The sequence below is a fragment of the Alligator mississippiensis genome, chromosome 3, assembly GCF_030867095.1.
Source record: "Alligator mississippiensis isolate rAllMis1 chromosome 3, rAllMis1, whole genome shotgun sequence".
Lineage (NCBI taxonomy): Eukaryota > Metazoa > Chordata > Crocodylia > Alligatoridae > Alligator > Alligator mississippiensis.
In genome coordinates this window covers 87,135,665-87,152,872 of record NC_081826.1, presented here as the reverse complement: position 1 = coordinate 87,152,872, position 17,208 = coordinate 87,135,665, and the positions used below count along the sequence as shown (strand labels likewise).

Here is a 17,208-nt window from a genome sequence, read left to right as displayed (position 1 = left end):
CTTCTTCCAAGAAGGAGGATTGCTGGGAAGAGATGGGATCCAGCTGACGAAGAGAGGGTAGAGTGTCTTCACAGACGGGCTCGCTGAGTGAGGAGGGCTTTAAACTAGGTTTGCTGGGGGATGGAGACCAAAGTCCTGAGTTAAGTGGGAGACCTGGAGGAAGAGCAAGCAGGAGGGGACAATAGGGTGTGCGGGCCGGGCCCTGAGCCCGCCCTCGTCGCCATGCGCGGCGGTGATTCCGATCCCATTCTGGCCACCATGGGCAAACCGGGGTCGTACCGGACCCGCCTCCAGTGCACGCGGGCTGTGGCCGCCAGCCCGGACACGCGGGGTGGGAGAAACTGCGGGATGGTCTTGTGCACACGAGTTAGAATTAGTCACGGAGGCGTAACGGTGGATTGAAAAGATTGTTTACTTGCACCCAAAGATGGTATCGGTGTAGGCTGGATAAGTTTCCAGGCACAGCTCCCACTTGAACCCTTGTTGGAGGACTCTGACAAAACAATTGCTCCCACGGAGTTTGCTAGGCTCTGTGGGGTCCAAAATTATAGGAAAGGGATACGTCTAGGATTGCGCTCGGCGACAGGGAGAGGTGAGAAGCGAAAGCTCCGTAGGCTCAGTTCTACTGCCTCTCTCTGCCTGCTTAGGGGAGGCGCACCGGGTCCGCGAGGGTCCACAGCGCTTGGAGATCTTCACACAGAACATCTCTCTCTCCTCCCTCCTCTGGTGTTCGTGGAGTCCTCCAACTTGGGCGGAAACTACCCAAGCCTTATGTACAGCTAGCAAGCCAATCGCTAGCTGCCACGTGTGCCTATATTAGGAATTGGCCAATAATATGGCGTGGACTCTAATACAAATGGCGGGAACTTCTTTGCGGCGAGCATCACTACGATGCAAAAGGAATGCACACTGCAAAGAAGCTGTAATTTGGCAGGAAATCCCCCGTTGCACCAGAGCTCTCTCTAGCAGCAGAGAGCTCTACCATGCAAAGAAAGCGACAAAAATGGCGGGAAATTTAGCGGTGCCGAAGCGCGCACACAAACAAAAAATCACAACTTTGGGTTGTGACATAGGGGAGGTGCTCTCGTGCTTCCTGAGAAATCGGGGCAATCAACTAATTACTTCAGGTGCCTGTACACAAATGTACAGATCCTGGGGAAAAAAGCAGGAAGAATTGGAAGTCCTTGCACAGTCACGGAGCTATGACATGATTGGAATAACAAAGACATGGTAGAGCAGTCATGGGTGGATACAAACTGTTCAGGAAGGATGGGCAGGGGAGAGGAGGAGTTGCGCTTTATGTAAAATAGCCATATGATTGTTCAGAGCTCCAGTATGGAGCTGGAGATAAGCCTGTTGAGAGTCTCTGGGTTAGTCGGAGGGAAAAGCAAAGGTACTTGTTGTGGTGGGGGTGTCCTATAGACCACCAGACCAGGAGGAAGTGGGGGATGAGGCTTTTTTCAAATAGCTAATGAAAGTTTCCTGATCACAGGCCCTGGTTCTCAGGATGGCTGAAGTCCCCCATGACATCTGCTGGGAGGGCAATACAGCACTGCACAGGTGATCTAGGAAGTTTTTGGAGAGTGTTGGTGACAACTGTCTGGTGCAGTGTTGGAGAAGCCATCTAGGGACCATGTTCTTTTTGACCTGCTGCTCACAAAGGGTGGGGAATGTAGTAGTGGATGGCAACTTGGGCAGCAGTGACCACAAGATGATTGAGTTCAGGATCTTGAGGAAAGGAAGGATGGAGAGCAGCAAAGTAAGGACCCTGGGCATCAGAAAAGCAGACTTTGATTCCCTCAGGGAACTCATGGGCAGGATCCCCTAGGAAGCCAGTCTAGGGGAGAGGAGTCCAGAAGAACTGGCTATACTTCTAAAGAAGCCTTACTGAGAGTGCAGGAACAGACCATCCCAATGTGCAGAAGAATAGCAAGTATGGCAGGAGACTAGTTTGGCTTAGCAGGGGACTCTTTAATGTAAACTAAATTACAAAAAGCAAGCTTATAAGAAGTGGATATTTTGACAGGTAACTAGGGAAGACCATAAGAGCATTGCTCAGGCATGCAGAGATGAAGTCAGGAAGGTCAAGGTACAACTGGAGTTGCAGCTAGCAAGGGATGTGAAGGGTAACAAAGGTTTCTACAACTACGTTGGTAGCAAGAGGAGGATCAGGGAAAGTGTGGGTCCTTTACTGAATGGGGGAGGTAATTTTGTGACAGAGGATGCAGAAAAAGCTAAAGTGCTCAATGCCTTTTTTGCCTTAGTCCTCACAGGCAAGGTCAGCTCCCAAACTACTGCACCAGGCAGTACAGTTTGTGGACGAAGTGAGCATCCCTCAGTGGTGGAAAAAACAGGTTGGGGACTACCTAGAAAAGCTGGATGTGTACAAGTTCATGGGGCCAGATGAGATGCACCTGAGGGTGCTGAGGGAGTTGGCTGATGTGATTGCGGACCCAGTGGCCATAATCTTTGAAAACTCATGGCAATCAGGAGAGGTCCTGGATGATTGGAGAAGGGTAAGCATAGTGCCCATATTTAAGAAAGGGAAAAAGGAGGGTCCAGGGAACTATAGATCAGTCGGCCTCACCTCAGTCTCTGGAAAAATCATGGAGCAGATCCTCAAGGAATCTATTTCTAAGCACTTGGAGGAGAAGGTTATATAGGAAGTCAGCATGGATTCACCATCTAGGGGCACGTCATGCCTGACCAACCCGATTTGCTGTCTCTGAGATGACTGCCTCTGTGGAAGTGGAGAGACTGGTGCATCTGGTGTACCTTGATTTTTTTTTTTTTTTTTTTTTTTTTTAAGCAAGGCTTTTGATATGGTTTCCCACAACGTTCTCCCAGGCAAGCTAAGGAAGTATGGGCTAGATCAGTGCATTGTCAAGTGGATAGAAAACTGGCTGAAGCATTGGGCTCAGTAGTAATCAATGGCTCAATGTCTAGTAGGTATCAAGTGAAGTGCCTCAGCAGTCGGTCTTGGGGTCACTTTTTTTGTTCAACGTCTTCATCAATGACCTGGAAGATGGTGCAGAGTGCACCCTTAGTAAGTTTGCAGATGACACCAAGCTGGGGGGGAATAATAGATAGGGCTAGGATTCAATGACCTAGACCAGGGATGGAGAACATTGGTCCATGGACCAGATGCAGCCAACTGGGGACTCTATATCCCAGCTGGCCCTGCCCGCATGGCTTGTGCCAGTCTCCATGGAGACCCCAGCTTCAGCCACACCAGCAGCGCACATGGTACAGCAGCGTTGGGGGCTGCTCTGGAATTGCTGGGATCTTGCAGCGGGTGCAGATTGCTCCAGAGCCAGGGCAGAGCTGCGATCTGTAACCTGCATGCTCCGGGCAGGGGCACACGTTCAGGGGATCATGACTCTGCCCTGGCTCTGGACAGGCTGTTACTGCTGGGCCATGAATTTTAAAAGAAACTCCATAACTCTTAGGATGTGTACTGCAACTCAGTCAAAGGACAGAACACACAATCTTGGGAGAGGTGGTTTTAGCTAGAGTTATTTACTTGTAGAAGACAAAGGGGACAATATTCCACAGGAGGGAAATGCACCCAGGGTATTATTTAGCTAACTGTGAGTCTGACTTTTTTTTTCTTTCTGCACCTGTGCTATGAAATTTAATAAAATAACCATGACAAAATTGTAGCTTGATGCATTGGGATTGTTTGTTTTATTTTATTTTTTATTTTTTTTTTTTAGTCCTGTAGCTTTATTGCCACAAGTTGCCCAGTGTCTATATAATTCATAGCAAACTAAAACTGTTTAGCATACAAGGGAAGGAGGTAGCAGATGGTAAATTTGGTCTGTCTTTTGGGGTAAAATTTTTCCTTTAGCTAATTAAACTGTGAAGGTACATCAAGCCAGTCTTGAAATATTAGCAGTTTTGTTTCTCTAGTGCTTTCCAATGCATATACAATCATCGGCATGTAAAATTTAACTGCCATCTCAGCCAGAGTTGAATATACCTTTTAGAAGGCTGAAGGCAATGTGTACATGCCATCTAAATTGCAGTAATAAGCAGCCAGAAAACATGTGGAATAATACTGAGGAAATAATATTTTGCACAAACTTTCTGAAGCAATAAGGGCTTGAAAGAAGCAACAGAATATGTGAGGACGTGTCAGTCTAGCCATATTTTCCTTATTAACAGAGCCAAGATAAAATTTGCCCTCTGACTATGTGCTCTGTGGCAGCTGTGGAGGAGGAGCCAGCTAGATGTGGCTCCTGGGAGAATGAGTACTAGTACACCTTGCTAGGATCCAAGAGGAGTGGAGCTTGGGAGGAAGGCTCCCATGCCTTCAAGAAACCGGAGTCACCTCAGTTTGAAGAAAGTGTGGGGGACAGCTGCTTCTGCCCCTCCCTTGGACCAGGAAGGGAGGAGCAGCCAGCAGCAGCTTCCCCCTGGCTGTTTGCATGCTGGGGTTCCTGGTGTGAGAAGTGGGCATAGGCTTTTTCCACACGGATCCATCCACCTACTTGGCTCCTGTTTTACACAAAGTAAAGGGAGCAATGCCACAAGCCCCCTCCCTGCTTCTCCCACCAAAGTCCCCAGTGTAAGAAGCAGGTAAGGAGCCTTGCTTTGCTTTTCCTTTCCCTTTCTGAACTGGTCTGGGAAGGGAAAGGAGCAGCAGCCTCTGCTCCCCACCTTTTCCCAAAATTGGGCACTCTCTGGTTTGGGAAAGAGGCTGGGGGGCTTTTCTAGTTCTGTCTGGCTTCTCCTTGGTGGGTGGCAGGGGTGGGATTGCAAAACCTAGGAGCCAGGAATTGGGCTTACAGGGGTGGTCTTCAAGCCTGGTTCCCAGCCCCCTGGTTTTTAAATGCTGCCTGTACCATGCAGCTGGGTCGCAGGGGTGGTGGGGATTCCAAAGCCTGGGGATTGGAAAATGGGCATGGGGATGCTGTTGCCAAGCCCAGGTCCCACCCAAGGCTTTAAATGTTTCCCTTTACCTCCTAGCTGGACAGTAGGGGCAGGGATTACAAAGCTTGGGGACTGGGAATTGGGCTCATGGAAGCTGTTCCTAAGTCCAGTTCCTGGCTCCCGGGCTTTAAATGCTGCTTGTGCTGCTGGGCAGTGCACATGGTAACTTTTTTTAATTTTTATTTATTTATTTTTAAAGCTGGGGAGTTGGGACCCCATGTCAGTAGCTGTTTCCAGCCCTGCTTCCCCCCCACATCAGGCTGCAAAGAGGGTGATTTAAAGTCTATCTGGACTGCATTTGAGGCAGTTAAGAACCCCAGGAGTTGCCTGTTGACAGCTTCCCCCCAGGCAGGGGAGAGGAAAGGTCATCACGTAATGGGCTCCTCTGGGTGGGAGTAGCTCAGGGAGCAGCCCTGTAGTGTCCCCTGGATGGAGCGCTTGCCTGTGTAAACCTTCCAGTTGAGGGGCTTGGAATGTATGTACAGTCCAGCTCCTGGCCTATTTTTCTACCAGAAACAATTTCTGAAAAACAAACCAGTGGAAACAAAGGCCTGTACATAGCCTCAGTCAAAAGCAGGTAAATTCAAACAGTAACAACAGGAGTTTTTTGGTTTTTTTTTTTTTATGCAATGGAGGCAGTTTCAGCAATAGAATTAATCTGAGTATCCTGCATCTCCCCCTCTTTTCACATTCCCACAAGCTCTACAGGCAGAAAAATTTAGCAGAGGCTGCTCATCCCTCAGAGCTGTAGCAGTGCAGACGAGTTTTTCTGCATCCATACTGACACTTTAATCTTTATTAGCAGAACCATTTAAAAAACAAAAAAATCAGAAAGCAGGTGCAACTAACAGTACTTAAATGGTGTTTACCTGGCCGATCGAGGACAGGCATACACTTTTAATAATAGGGTTCAAAATACATGTGGTAGACTGGGGTCATCTCTTCACTTGAATTCAAGCCATAATAGCAGGAAGACTTCTAAAACCATATTAGAATTCACATGCATTGTACAATCCTTTGTGTCGGGGAGAAGTAGGGGCCGGAGTCAGAGAAATGGAAGAGCATAAAAACCAGAGATGGCAGGAGTCATGTCTCTGTCTTCCTCATATCGCCTCCTTTCCTCCTTGCCCCTATCATGTTTGCGCTGCTCTGAATTTACTTAAAAACCATGAAATGTACATGAATTCTGAAATTCTCTAGGGACAAAAAGGCTGACAGTTTCCTAGTCCAAGAAGCAATGCTGCATTGTGCAGGCTGCGACTCAGTTGGAGGAAGTATGTGCTGCAACCCCAGAAGCACAGTACTTTACTGCATTCTTATTTACCTGATATTTCCATTATTGTGGCCCAACCCTAAGATAACAATCCCCAAGTATAAACTCTATAACTGGGCACTTGGCACACCCTTGGAAATGTGACATTAGGCTAACACAGGTGCCATGTACTAGAAACATTGGCCCATCTGAATTGTTAAATGAAGGCACCCAATCTGCCATAATAATTGCAGGTCATTCCTAAGAAGTGAATATCATGTGCAGTTTCCCACAAGTAATGGAACAGCAGAAAGCTGGCATTCATAGGAATCTGCCATTTGATTTTTGAGTTTAAGTGCAAAATTGTGTGTCATGATTTCTCTTATTTTAATTAAATGTATATATTCTTTATGGCTAGAGGGTATTCGTGAGCTCCATCTTCTGTGATGAGAATAAACTACATCCAGCTCATCTGTATATAACTTATACTGGCATCACACAGACCCATTTTTGAGTAGTTGCAATGCATGTCTTGCAGACAAAAATCTGTTCACTGGGAAGGAAAAAAAGACCATAAAGAATATTTAATCTCTTAACCAATCAACCCTTTCATAGAAGCTTTTGTACTGTGTAAGCATTCTTTCCCCACTCAGCTTTTTTTAGCATCATCAAACCCCCCCCCCCCCCCAAAACATCATCCATAATGCAAGACAATTGTTTTAATACCGCTTTACCCAATTGCAACACACAGGTTTAAGTTCAGCAACCATCCTTGCTTGCTGCTTTGCAGGGTATAAAAGTAGCTATATGGTATTAGAATATGTCTTCAGTATTCCTCACATAAGTCTTGAGATTCTGTTCAGGAGCACATGGAGTGGATGCCTATCACTGTTGTTCCTCCTTTGTCAGAAAGAAATGTATGAATGATGGAGGTTCAGTGAAAGTGGAGTCAAGCTCTGACGCTTCAACTTTTCTCCTTCTCCAGAGGATGAGAAAATACTTCCTGTCCCTATAGAATAATTAACCCACCTGTCCAACTTAAAGTCATCTAACAGGTTCATCCTGTGAGTAACCCTTTGCCAAATCCCACTTGCTTTTCTTTGTGAAGAACACTAAGGAATTACTCAATTTGAGGAGTTACTTTAGGTGGTGTAGACTTGAGTTGGATTTAGCCTTTTTGAAACAAGTTTCTCAGTGTCAAACATGGACAAACAGTTTATCAAACTATTTACCATGGAAAAATGTAACCAAAATTGTAATTGCCAGTATTAAACTTTTAGAAGACTCTCAGTAAGCTAGAGGGATTGTTAAACTAAACTTGCTTTTCTTTCTACTGAGGAGACGGAGCTTCTGTTACAATTCTTTGTCTTGTGACTAACACATTTTATTTGATGTACTAGATTTGTAAGGTAATCAACTGAACATTGTTAAAATTAATCAGAAGAATGCCTAAGTCCCAGTTTAGAGGGTTTTTTTTTTTTTCCAAAAGATACCACCACCAGTCGTCACTTATTTTCAAATCCTTGTTAGAAATTGAGCAGTAGTAGCCTGGGCTTGCTATTCTAAAAGGTTAGTCAGAAAAGGAGTATCTGAGGTGGGTTGCAGTAGTGCAGTTGAACTCCATTGCGCAGTGGGCACATCTACACATGACACCTAGGTCACTATAGCAATGCACTACAGCGACGCAGCGTTCATAGGCAAAAACTGTGATGTCAACGCTATGATGATGTATGTAGCAGCTAAAAATAACTCTGTGTCACTGGCACACTGCAGTATGGGCTGTTACTGCGCTGTCATTTAGTATGCAAAAGGAAGTACTAAATGATGGCGCAGTAACAATGGCAATATAGGGGCACATGTAGATGCACCTAGTGTAGCTCACCTGCCAGCAGTCCCAGATGACTGCAGATGTCTGGGTCCCCTATAAAGTCCAAGATATGACTAGAGCCCTAGGCTAGGGTGGGACACCCAGGCAGAGAGCAGGTGAAGAAGCGGGGACTTGCTGCTGCTGTCTGTAGCTGCAACAGGGCAAGGGAAGCCCCAGGGCCATTCCTGCCCCACTCCAGCCAGGGGCAGCTACATGTGGTCTGTGCTCAATGGCAGCAGCCACAGATGGTCCCTGCTCCCAGCCCCCATCCCTGGATTTCCCCACTGTTGTGGGGCCTCTAGCTGTGGGAGCAGCTACACAGGGTGCCAGGCTTAGCCGAGGATGGTGGCAGATGGTACCACCTTCTAGCACCTACTCCTGGAGACCACTCACCACTATACCCAGCCCAGTGCCCCATAGAGCTGCTCTTTGTAATCCATGTGGAACAGGCAGGAGCATCCCTGAGGCTTCCTCTGCCCCTCCCAGGTCAGCCAGGGACAGCAGCAGCAGTAGTGGGTGGGTCCCCCCACTCTTATCCCCAGAAGCAAATTCTAGGCAAACCATGATAGAGAGAGGAAGGAGGGGATGGGAAAGGAGTACAGGTGCTGCTGAGTGCACGAGGGGAGGGGTTGCTTAGAGCAGTGGGGATTGGGTGGGTACTTAAAAGTCCATAGCAGTTGCTGCTGTGGTGTGATGTGCGATCTGGGAAGGGTGGTGTGATGCCAAGAGCATCTTCCATACAGCCCTCTTTGACATCCTAGATCTATCCATGTAAGTAGGGCATCTAATAATACAGTTCCCTGCAAAACTGCCCGTACTTTACCTTACATTTAACGCCACAGAGAATAAAAAAAGTATTAGGTGGCAAGTAGTAGGATAACTGCAGTAAATGTGAAAACTGCTAGTGACTATTGCATTGGAGGATTACCAGAAGCATATGACTCAACAAGTCTCAAGCTGACGGAAATGATTAAAAAAACAAGTGGTTTGAATGAACTGAGGTAAGGGAAGTTGACCATTCTTCTAAAATAAAATGTTAAGTAGTGAAATAAAAAGGATTTTTGCTCTTCTCTCAATGCTGCAAATAGCTAGTCAGATTCTGAAAGGTTGGATAACACTGAATAAAACTTTGTCTATTCAAGTTACACAGTAGAACATGAATGAGTGTAATGACCCTATAAGTCAAACTGCTTTCTGTGCTATTATTCCCTGTAAAAGATGGCCACAGTAATTAGTGGGTCATTGGTTCAGGCTTTCCTCTAGCTTTTTAATGCAGTCCTCATCCAAAAACCACCTTTATTCATCTTCAGCACCCAAGAAAGGTAAAATTCAATATGTCATAAAAGCACATGAAAAGTAGAGATTTTAACTGAACTACAGTTTTACCCCCAATGTGCCCCAAAATGTACTATAAAGAAATGGTGAAAGCTCTTCTCACTTTTTATATGCATGTATACCCTTCTAGTTTAAATTAGATTAACAAGTCCACCACCAGATACTATAAATGAAGAAAGAAAGAAATATTAAAGGAATATTAATATTGACCTTACTGTTCTTGTACTCACACCGGGATATCAAAAATTGTGGTATAATGAAGAAAGGGACTATATAATATGCTTCAAAATGGTTACAAAGTTCTTGCATTATGCTTTTTTCTTCAGAATATAGTATGTAAGGCAATTTAAACAAAGTTGCATATTTCCTGAATGTTTATCATTCTCTAGACATGGGGAATAGTAACTCCATGTATTCTTAGTGAGCAAGATCCATCCGCATTATTAGTGGAAGATGTGGTGTTAATGTGTCTGGCACCAAATCTGTGCCAAAGTTGCAGTTGCCTTTGTTCCTACAACAAATATGATGACATAGGGATTATTTATGATGGAAGATAAAAGCATGATTTTGCTTTGGATTCCTGTGAATTTGAACTGGTTTTGATTTTGGAGTAATCTTAATCAATCTGTGATCACAAGACATGAAGTGTGAAACAGTTCAGATATGAAGTGTGAAACATTTGTCATAAACAAATTAATATTTCCAAATAACACTAACTTATCAGGCTCTTGCATCAGGAAGTAGATTTTTTCTTTTCTTTTTAGGTTTCTGGAAATCTAGTTAATATTTAATTGACTTAAATTATTCAACTGTTTAAAGGATTCAGCTAATGTCATTTAAAGAGCAAGTGCCCAGCAGGAGTCTTCACAGAGGGGGGGGGGGGGTGTGTGTGTGTGTGTGTGTGTGTGTGTGTGTGTATGTGTATATATATATATATATAATCTATATATCTATCACATCTTGCAGTTTTACATTCATTCAAGAATTTTTCAACTTCTGAAGGCAATAATGGGAGACTTTTATATGGTGCTACTCATATGTTGATAGTCTGTATCTTTCTAATAAAATGTACTGGGTAAATGTTCCATCTTTGTTTTTGTTTGTTCTGACTGCATAATCTGTCTGATGTAGGGCAGCGGTAATCAAAAACTGTCCCTGTTCTACTGTAAATAGAGATTGCTGGGTGCCATTTAAAAAGAATGCTGTGGTCTTTCAGTAAAATGGATGGGCAGAAAACTGTTCTTCTCTCACTACTTTTGCTGGAGCTCTCGGAAGACCAGCACATTAGACTCTGAATCCTGTCAGACCTTGAGACTTTTTTTAATATACTTGACAAATTATTAGACCACATGTTACCTTGTACAAAAGACACAAATACAACTTTTAAAGCAAGTGATTAACTCATATAAAACAAGGTCAGTCTTCAACCAATGAGAAGAATCAGCCCCTGTCTCTTATTATTCAGTAAGATAGTATATGGGATCCTAATCTTTGCATTTCCTGACTTTTGCATGCTTAACTGTACATACGGCCTTAGCTTTAAGTTTGATTTCATATTTGTAAAATTCTTGATTTAAGTATATGTAGCCCAAGTGTGCCCTGTCCGCCAGTGGAAGGGCTGGTGGTCAGGCAAGAGTGCTGAGAGGGCCCTGCCACCTGGGAGCAGTTCCCTCTCCTCTCTACAGAGCCATGCCGAGTCAAAGCGCTCAACTATATACAAATTTATTGCTACAATAAACAAATATGAATAAGAAACATTAAATATTTACAGTAAAATTAGTATGCGACACCTTATACAATAACCTGTAATCAACATAGTATACCACTTCAAGGGACTGCAAAAACATGAACCGGGTGATCCATAGCATATGCAATAATTAACCCCCTTGTACAGAATATGCATTAACACTTTAGAACAGGTAAGTCAAGGCATCAACACAATAAACGCATATGAAGATCAACTTAGATAAACCCAGGTAGGTTGAGGTAGCAATACCATAGACGTACACAGGCAACAATAAAGATAAGTTCCTATAATAGACAATAAATGTGTTTAGGCAGTGAAGACAGATAAGCCCATAAAAACTCCCTTAATGAGTACCCATAACTATAGTAAACTCTACAGTACAAAACAACAACAATCAAAATATGGGGGTGTACTCAGCACCCCATGGGGTGTTCCCTGGAGTCCCTCCCCTTTAGGGCTCCAGGATGTAGACATGCCCCCTCCCACAATGGAGGAGGGTGGAGGCTGCAGACCCTCCTCTCAAGCCCACCTCCCCTGCGGGACCTGCTTCCCCAACAACTCCTGCTCCCACTCTGAAGCAGCCAAGGCTCATCTGCTGGTGGCCAGTCCTGCAAGGGCCTTTCTCTGGCAGTGCCTCCGGCTCCTCTCCATGGCCTGGTGCCCCACACTGGGAACCCAGGGCGCTCCCTTAAGAGCTGAGCCCTTACTGGTTCCAGTTCCTGGCCTCACACCGGGGGATCTTCCCTTTTCCAGGCCCTACTTTGGGCACCATGGCTCTTTTAGTTTAATGCGGAGCCAAACTGTGGGGCTCCAGTTACTCAGCCTAGAGCCAAGGTTAACTTGAGCAGCCTCGAGCTGCTCTCAGGGCCGGTTCTCCATGTGCCAACCTGTGCGCTGGGTGGGGCCCAAGCAGCCTTGAGCTGCTTCTAGGGCCGGCTCTCCGTGTGCTACCTACCCAGCCGCTTGCCAGGTTTCCAGGCTCAAGCTGCCTCAAGCAGCTCCCAGAGCCTGAGCACCATGCACCAATCTGCACTGTTGAGGCTAAGGAGGGGGTCCTGAGGACGGTTGTCTCCGGAGCTCCTCGCCACGTCTCTCTCTCCCAGCGTGCCAAGCATGCTCTCCTTTTATACGCTTCAGGGACTCCAACCCCGAAGTTCTCCGGACATGGCAGGGTGTACTCTCGAACCAGATCCAGATTGCTCCTTGCCCCCGCCCTTTGGGGAAAAGGTATGGCCTTGCTTTCCCTGGCCTCCACCAATGGTCTCCACCAATCAGAATTGCAGAATCTCAAGCCCAGAACTCATCTGGAGCTCAAAAAGTTTTTACACGTGCTATAAAACAAAATGCACAAAAATGGAAGATGTGACTAAGCTAACAATTCATACAAACACAGAGATAGAAGCTGTAAAAATAAGATCCAAGTAGTGGTAATTAGCCACTGAGTCATGCCCCTGAAGCAGTTGGTAAGGGACTGTACCTTAAGGGTCGCAATCCTCTGATGCTCCTAAACAAGGAGATGTAGTTAGCTATGTTAGTCTGAGGTCAGGTAGAAGGCAGGGTAGATTTGCACCATATAGACTAACCAAAGTAGATATATATAGCAAAAGCTTTTGTGAGCTGAAGCTCACTTCATCAGATGCTGATGACACAGACTTCAGCTCATAAAAGCTTAAGCTATATATATCTACTTTGGTTAGTCTATAAGGTGCAAATCTACCCTGCCTGCTGCTTTAAAAAAATACACCACATCTCCTGAGGAATGATGTGGCCCACTTAGCAAGTTCAGCATAGGAAAAAACAGACCCATATGCCTGACCCCCCTGCCATCTCCCAACTGCTTCGGGATCTTTTGAGCCCCCAGCATTTTAACAAAAAATCTGTTTCTGAACTCTCCTGAAGGTACGGATTACAACATAGATCCTGGGGCTTGCTGTGCTAGAGTGAAGAGGGTCCCTGAATGCTACAGTAATGACTGCTGTTGGCTGTATTTGCATTTTATAGATCCTGAAATAAGCAATTTCAGACTAGCTTTGCTCACACTCCAAAAGAGGTTATTTTTTTGGTTTGGCAGGGTCAGCAGGGATCGTAACACAAGCCTTTGAGCCTTTCTGGGGTCTCTTATACTACACTGTAGTGAAAAAAATGAGTTCTTCCTGCTGACACACATGCATTTAGGCTTGGTACAAAGCAATACAGTAACAAGAATGACAACCTGAGAGAATTCAAAGTGCCAATAAGAACTATAGGCCAAGACCCTATGTTACCCAGGGGGAAGTGTTAATTCACTGAAGTGGCTGGGTGGCTTTTTATATATAAAGGAGGAACACATTGGGTAATTTGGGCTAGTCTCCTTCAGGAAAAAGGAATTCAATTCTGTCCATGCTGAGAACAAATAGATTTGAATCTGAATAATGTCATACCACTCTGTTTAACAAAATGAGCAGTCAGGCTTTATGTACAAGTGTAGAATTTCTGAAAAGGAAGGACAATTGAAAATGTTCCTGAAAGGCACTTGCAGTATGATCATTTTGAGTGGGTTAAGACAAAATGCCATGTAGTAACAAGGCCTTAGGGGGCCTTTATTTAGGCAAGATAAAAATGACAGAAAAAGTTGAGGAACTCTTTTATTAAGCTTCATCTAATATTTAGGAAACAGTAGATTTGTGTTTATTTTCCAGCTGGTCTTAATCTCGCTTCCACAAGTCAATTCCTTTTATGTCTCCAGAGGCCACAGTTACTAAAGACAGCTCTGCTGGTCTTTTAAGGTGTGCCATTTACTTCCATCTGACATGTTACCAGTTACTGTTCCCCTTTCATTATTAAACTGTTCCTTGATTTGCTTTTGTATTCATAATGGCATCATTTCCTGTTCCATATCCATAACATTATTAGAAGGGAACCTAGAGTACTTTCACAATATTTCAAAGACCATCCACAACCTGGATACCTGAACTAATTCTTTTGACACCTAAGGAAATTCTTTTTCTTCACATTATTGGAGTTTTAAATATTAGTTAAAATATTTAGGTTTTGATTTAAGGAATTAATGCAATCGAGTCTTGTGTAATTTATCCAACTATCATAAAAATAATACCATATAACATTTACCTTTTTACTATAACTTGTTCCTTCAAGCTGCTTCTGTACAAGCACAGAAAAAATTATCTGTTGTTTCTGCTCTGGAGTTATTTTAACATAACAATTATTATGCTGTCTCAGGAAAATATCAGGAACCAAAATAAGAATGCGGCACTCTTACATGGATTTCACTTAAGGATCTAGGATTATTGTTTGGGGGGGGGGGGGGGGAGGGGGGATGGTTCTAGTGGATTTAGTATTTACTTGGTACAAAGGCCTCTTAGTATAGAAACACTATGTCCTCTGAAGATGGATGAATTTTGCTCTTCAGAAATTTATTATGCTTTATGAGGGGCTACTTTCTTTCACTTTGGGAGGAAATGAAATGAAAAAGACAGTTTGAAATGTAAATAAAAGGAATCGGGACAGAGTCCACTTGTTGCATCAAACATTTCAGATTAATAACCCAGCCCAGCAGTTCCAAACTCAGTGAAGATCCTTCACAGGTTTTCTTAGCTTTTTTCCTAGTGTATATACTTTTTCCAATGACTTCACTGATCTTTGGCTCAAGGCCTAACAATCCCACCCAGCATGTAAGCACATACTTAACTTTAATACGCTTAGTAGTTCTTCTGCAGCAGACTTAGTATGCAACTGAGAGAGCCCAAAAAGTCTTTAAATGGAGATGCTTAAATATGGACTTAACTTCTCCTAATTGCCCCTTTATAGTTTTCCTTTTCTTTTGTCTGTGGGACAAATATGCTATGAGAGATATATAAGATGGTCTTCAAATACCTAAAGGTTGGTTATAAAAAAGGTGAAAATAGACCATAGTCTGTGGCCACAGAGTACAGGATGAGGAGTAGCAGTCTTAAATTGTAGCAAGCAAAATTTAGGTTGGATATTGGGAAGAACTGTCTTATTATGAGGATGCTTAAGTGTTGGAACGGGCTACCTAAAGAGATTGTGGACTCTCCATCCTGCCTAAGAGCAGGTTTGGTAAACTTTTGTTTAGAATGGTTTAGTCAGGGATGAAGCCCGGTCTTGGAGTGGGGGTTGGACTAAATGACCTCCTGAGGTCTCTTCCAGTCCCACTACTTACAAACTGTGATGATTATTAGTTCAGACATGGTGATTTGTTTTTTCATGGTCACTCAGCTTTTTTGCATTATAACTAAAACAAAACTTGATGTATTTTGTGGCTTTTTATATAATGTATAGGTGCAACATATTTTCAGCAGCACCGGCTGCATCTACATGAGATGCTACTGAGCAGTGGTTACTGCCACACTTATTTGGTACTTTTATAAACAAGTACTAAATAAATGTGCAGTAACCTGAGTTACTGCACAGTAGCACGGGTGAATGCCTTTTTTGTGACATTTACTGTACAGTGGCCTAATACTACTGTGCAGTAGCGTTGCATCATGGGTTTTGCCACATGATGCTACTGTGCAGTAGTATTGGGTTACTGTGCAGTCAGCGTCTCTTGTAGACGCATCTACTGTGCTGTATGTGGAAGAATTTGTCAGATCTGGATTTTGTGTCGAATGGTTTGTCACTTTTATTTTATCTGTCTGGGAAGGTCAGAATATGTATGAAGCAGATTTTCTATTGTAAGAAAAGTGTGTTTATCACTGGCTTCTGTTTTCCAGGGATATGAAATTGGAAGGTGGACGTCAGTGTCATTCTACTGGAGGAGTGTATTTAAAAGAGATAATTGGTCTTGAAGGTGTGGAACTAGGTGCTGATGGGAAGGTAAAAATGTTTTATTTATTTAATAGTTTCCTAGACCTAGGATTTAGATTTTTTGCAAGGAAATGTAAAAAAACACAAATCCTCAAAACAAAAAAAACTAAAGCCAACCAAAAATATTTTAACAGATTTATAATCTAGATAGATAGGTATAGGGAGGGGAGGGTGGGAGGAAAGGTAAGAGAATAACTATCAGAGCAGTAGATGGAGAATTATGATAAAATAAATGAAAATGTAAAAGGAATTTGCAGTTTGTCGGCACAGAGCAACTAGTTTGTTCCTGGAGAAATTGCCCTCTGGTAATAACTAAGGCTACAGAGCATTACTAAATCAGATGGCATTCCTTTGCCTTGCACATATCAAGCAGTATTGTAGTTACATTCTTAATGTTAATAAATTGTGTCTTTAAATAAGTGTTAGCAGCTAGGCAATACTTTTGTGCTAGGTGGATACTTCAGATCCAGAATTGTTTCTTTGAATAAAATAGAAATTCTGAAACTTTGGGAAAACAAATAATTTTGAGAGCATATATGGAGAATAAAGAATTCCTTACTCAATTTGTGCAGAAAGCCAAATTTAATTAGTGGTTCAATTCAGGCACTAAGAAGGTAATACATTCTTTGATTTATATTGCAGTAATGCTTAGAGACTCCAGCTGCACTGTCTAGTCATTGTGCACACAAATAAGAGTTTTATGGGCCATGGTCCACCACTCCTCTGTCCTGGTCCAACACCTAACCCTGCAAAGATCTTAATCTTTGCCCTATAGACTCAATCAAAATTAATCACAGCTCAGATTTTGAATTCAGTATGCATGTACTAATAAACAGTCAAGAATTATTTGTAAAATTCAAGTTTGAACAATGAATACTTTTAAGAATCAAAATGTGCTTGCTGCTAAAGCTGTAAATAGAAAAGGTAAATTAATTGCATAAATTTGCTTTAAGTTTTTCATTCATCCTTAATCCATGTTGCCGGGCAACGGATTACCTTGGCTTGCCATTGGCATGAAGTAGTACCTCCAGTATTGTGCTAGCTCTATTACTGGGTTTTTTTGCCAGCTAAAATGCTATGGGAGGAAAGACCCATAAAGCCATATATTGCTCAAGCAAGATTCCCTCCAGATTCTTCAGCACACCTAGCACTGTATATAGAAATAGTGCTTTACTAAAGAAGTACTTGAAATCTGCTCCCTTTTTCTTAGGGGGAGAAATGCAGGTGAAGGCTGATACAAAAACT

General features: G+C 43.4%; 1 protein-coding gene across 1 annotated transcript in view; it reads left to right on the top strand.

The window, feature by feature from the left end:
- CABLES1 (Cdk5 and Abl enzyme substrate 1) overlaps positions 1-17,208 on the top strand; it is a 92,396-nt gene that overhangs the window by 53,751 nt on the left and 21,437 nt on the right. The window contains exon 5 of the mRNA XM_059724181.1: positions 15,870-15,972. Coding sequence (XP_059580164.1) covers positions 15,870-15,972 — 103 coding nt within the window. The remainder of the gene's footprint in view (positions 1-15,869; positions 15,973-17,208) is intronic.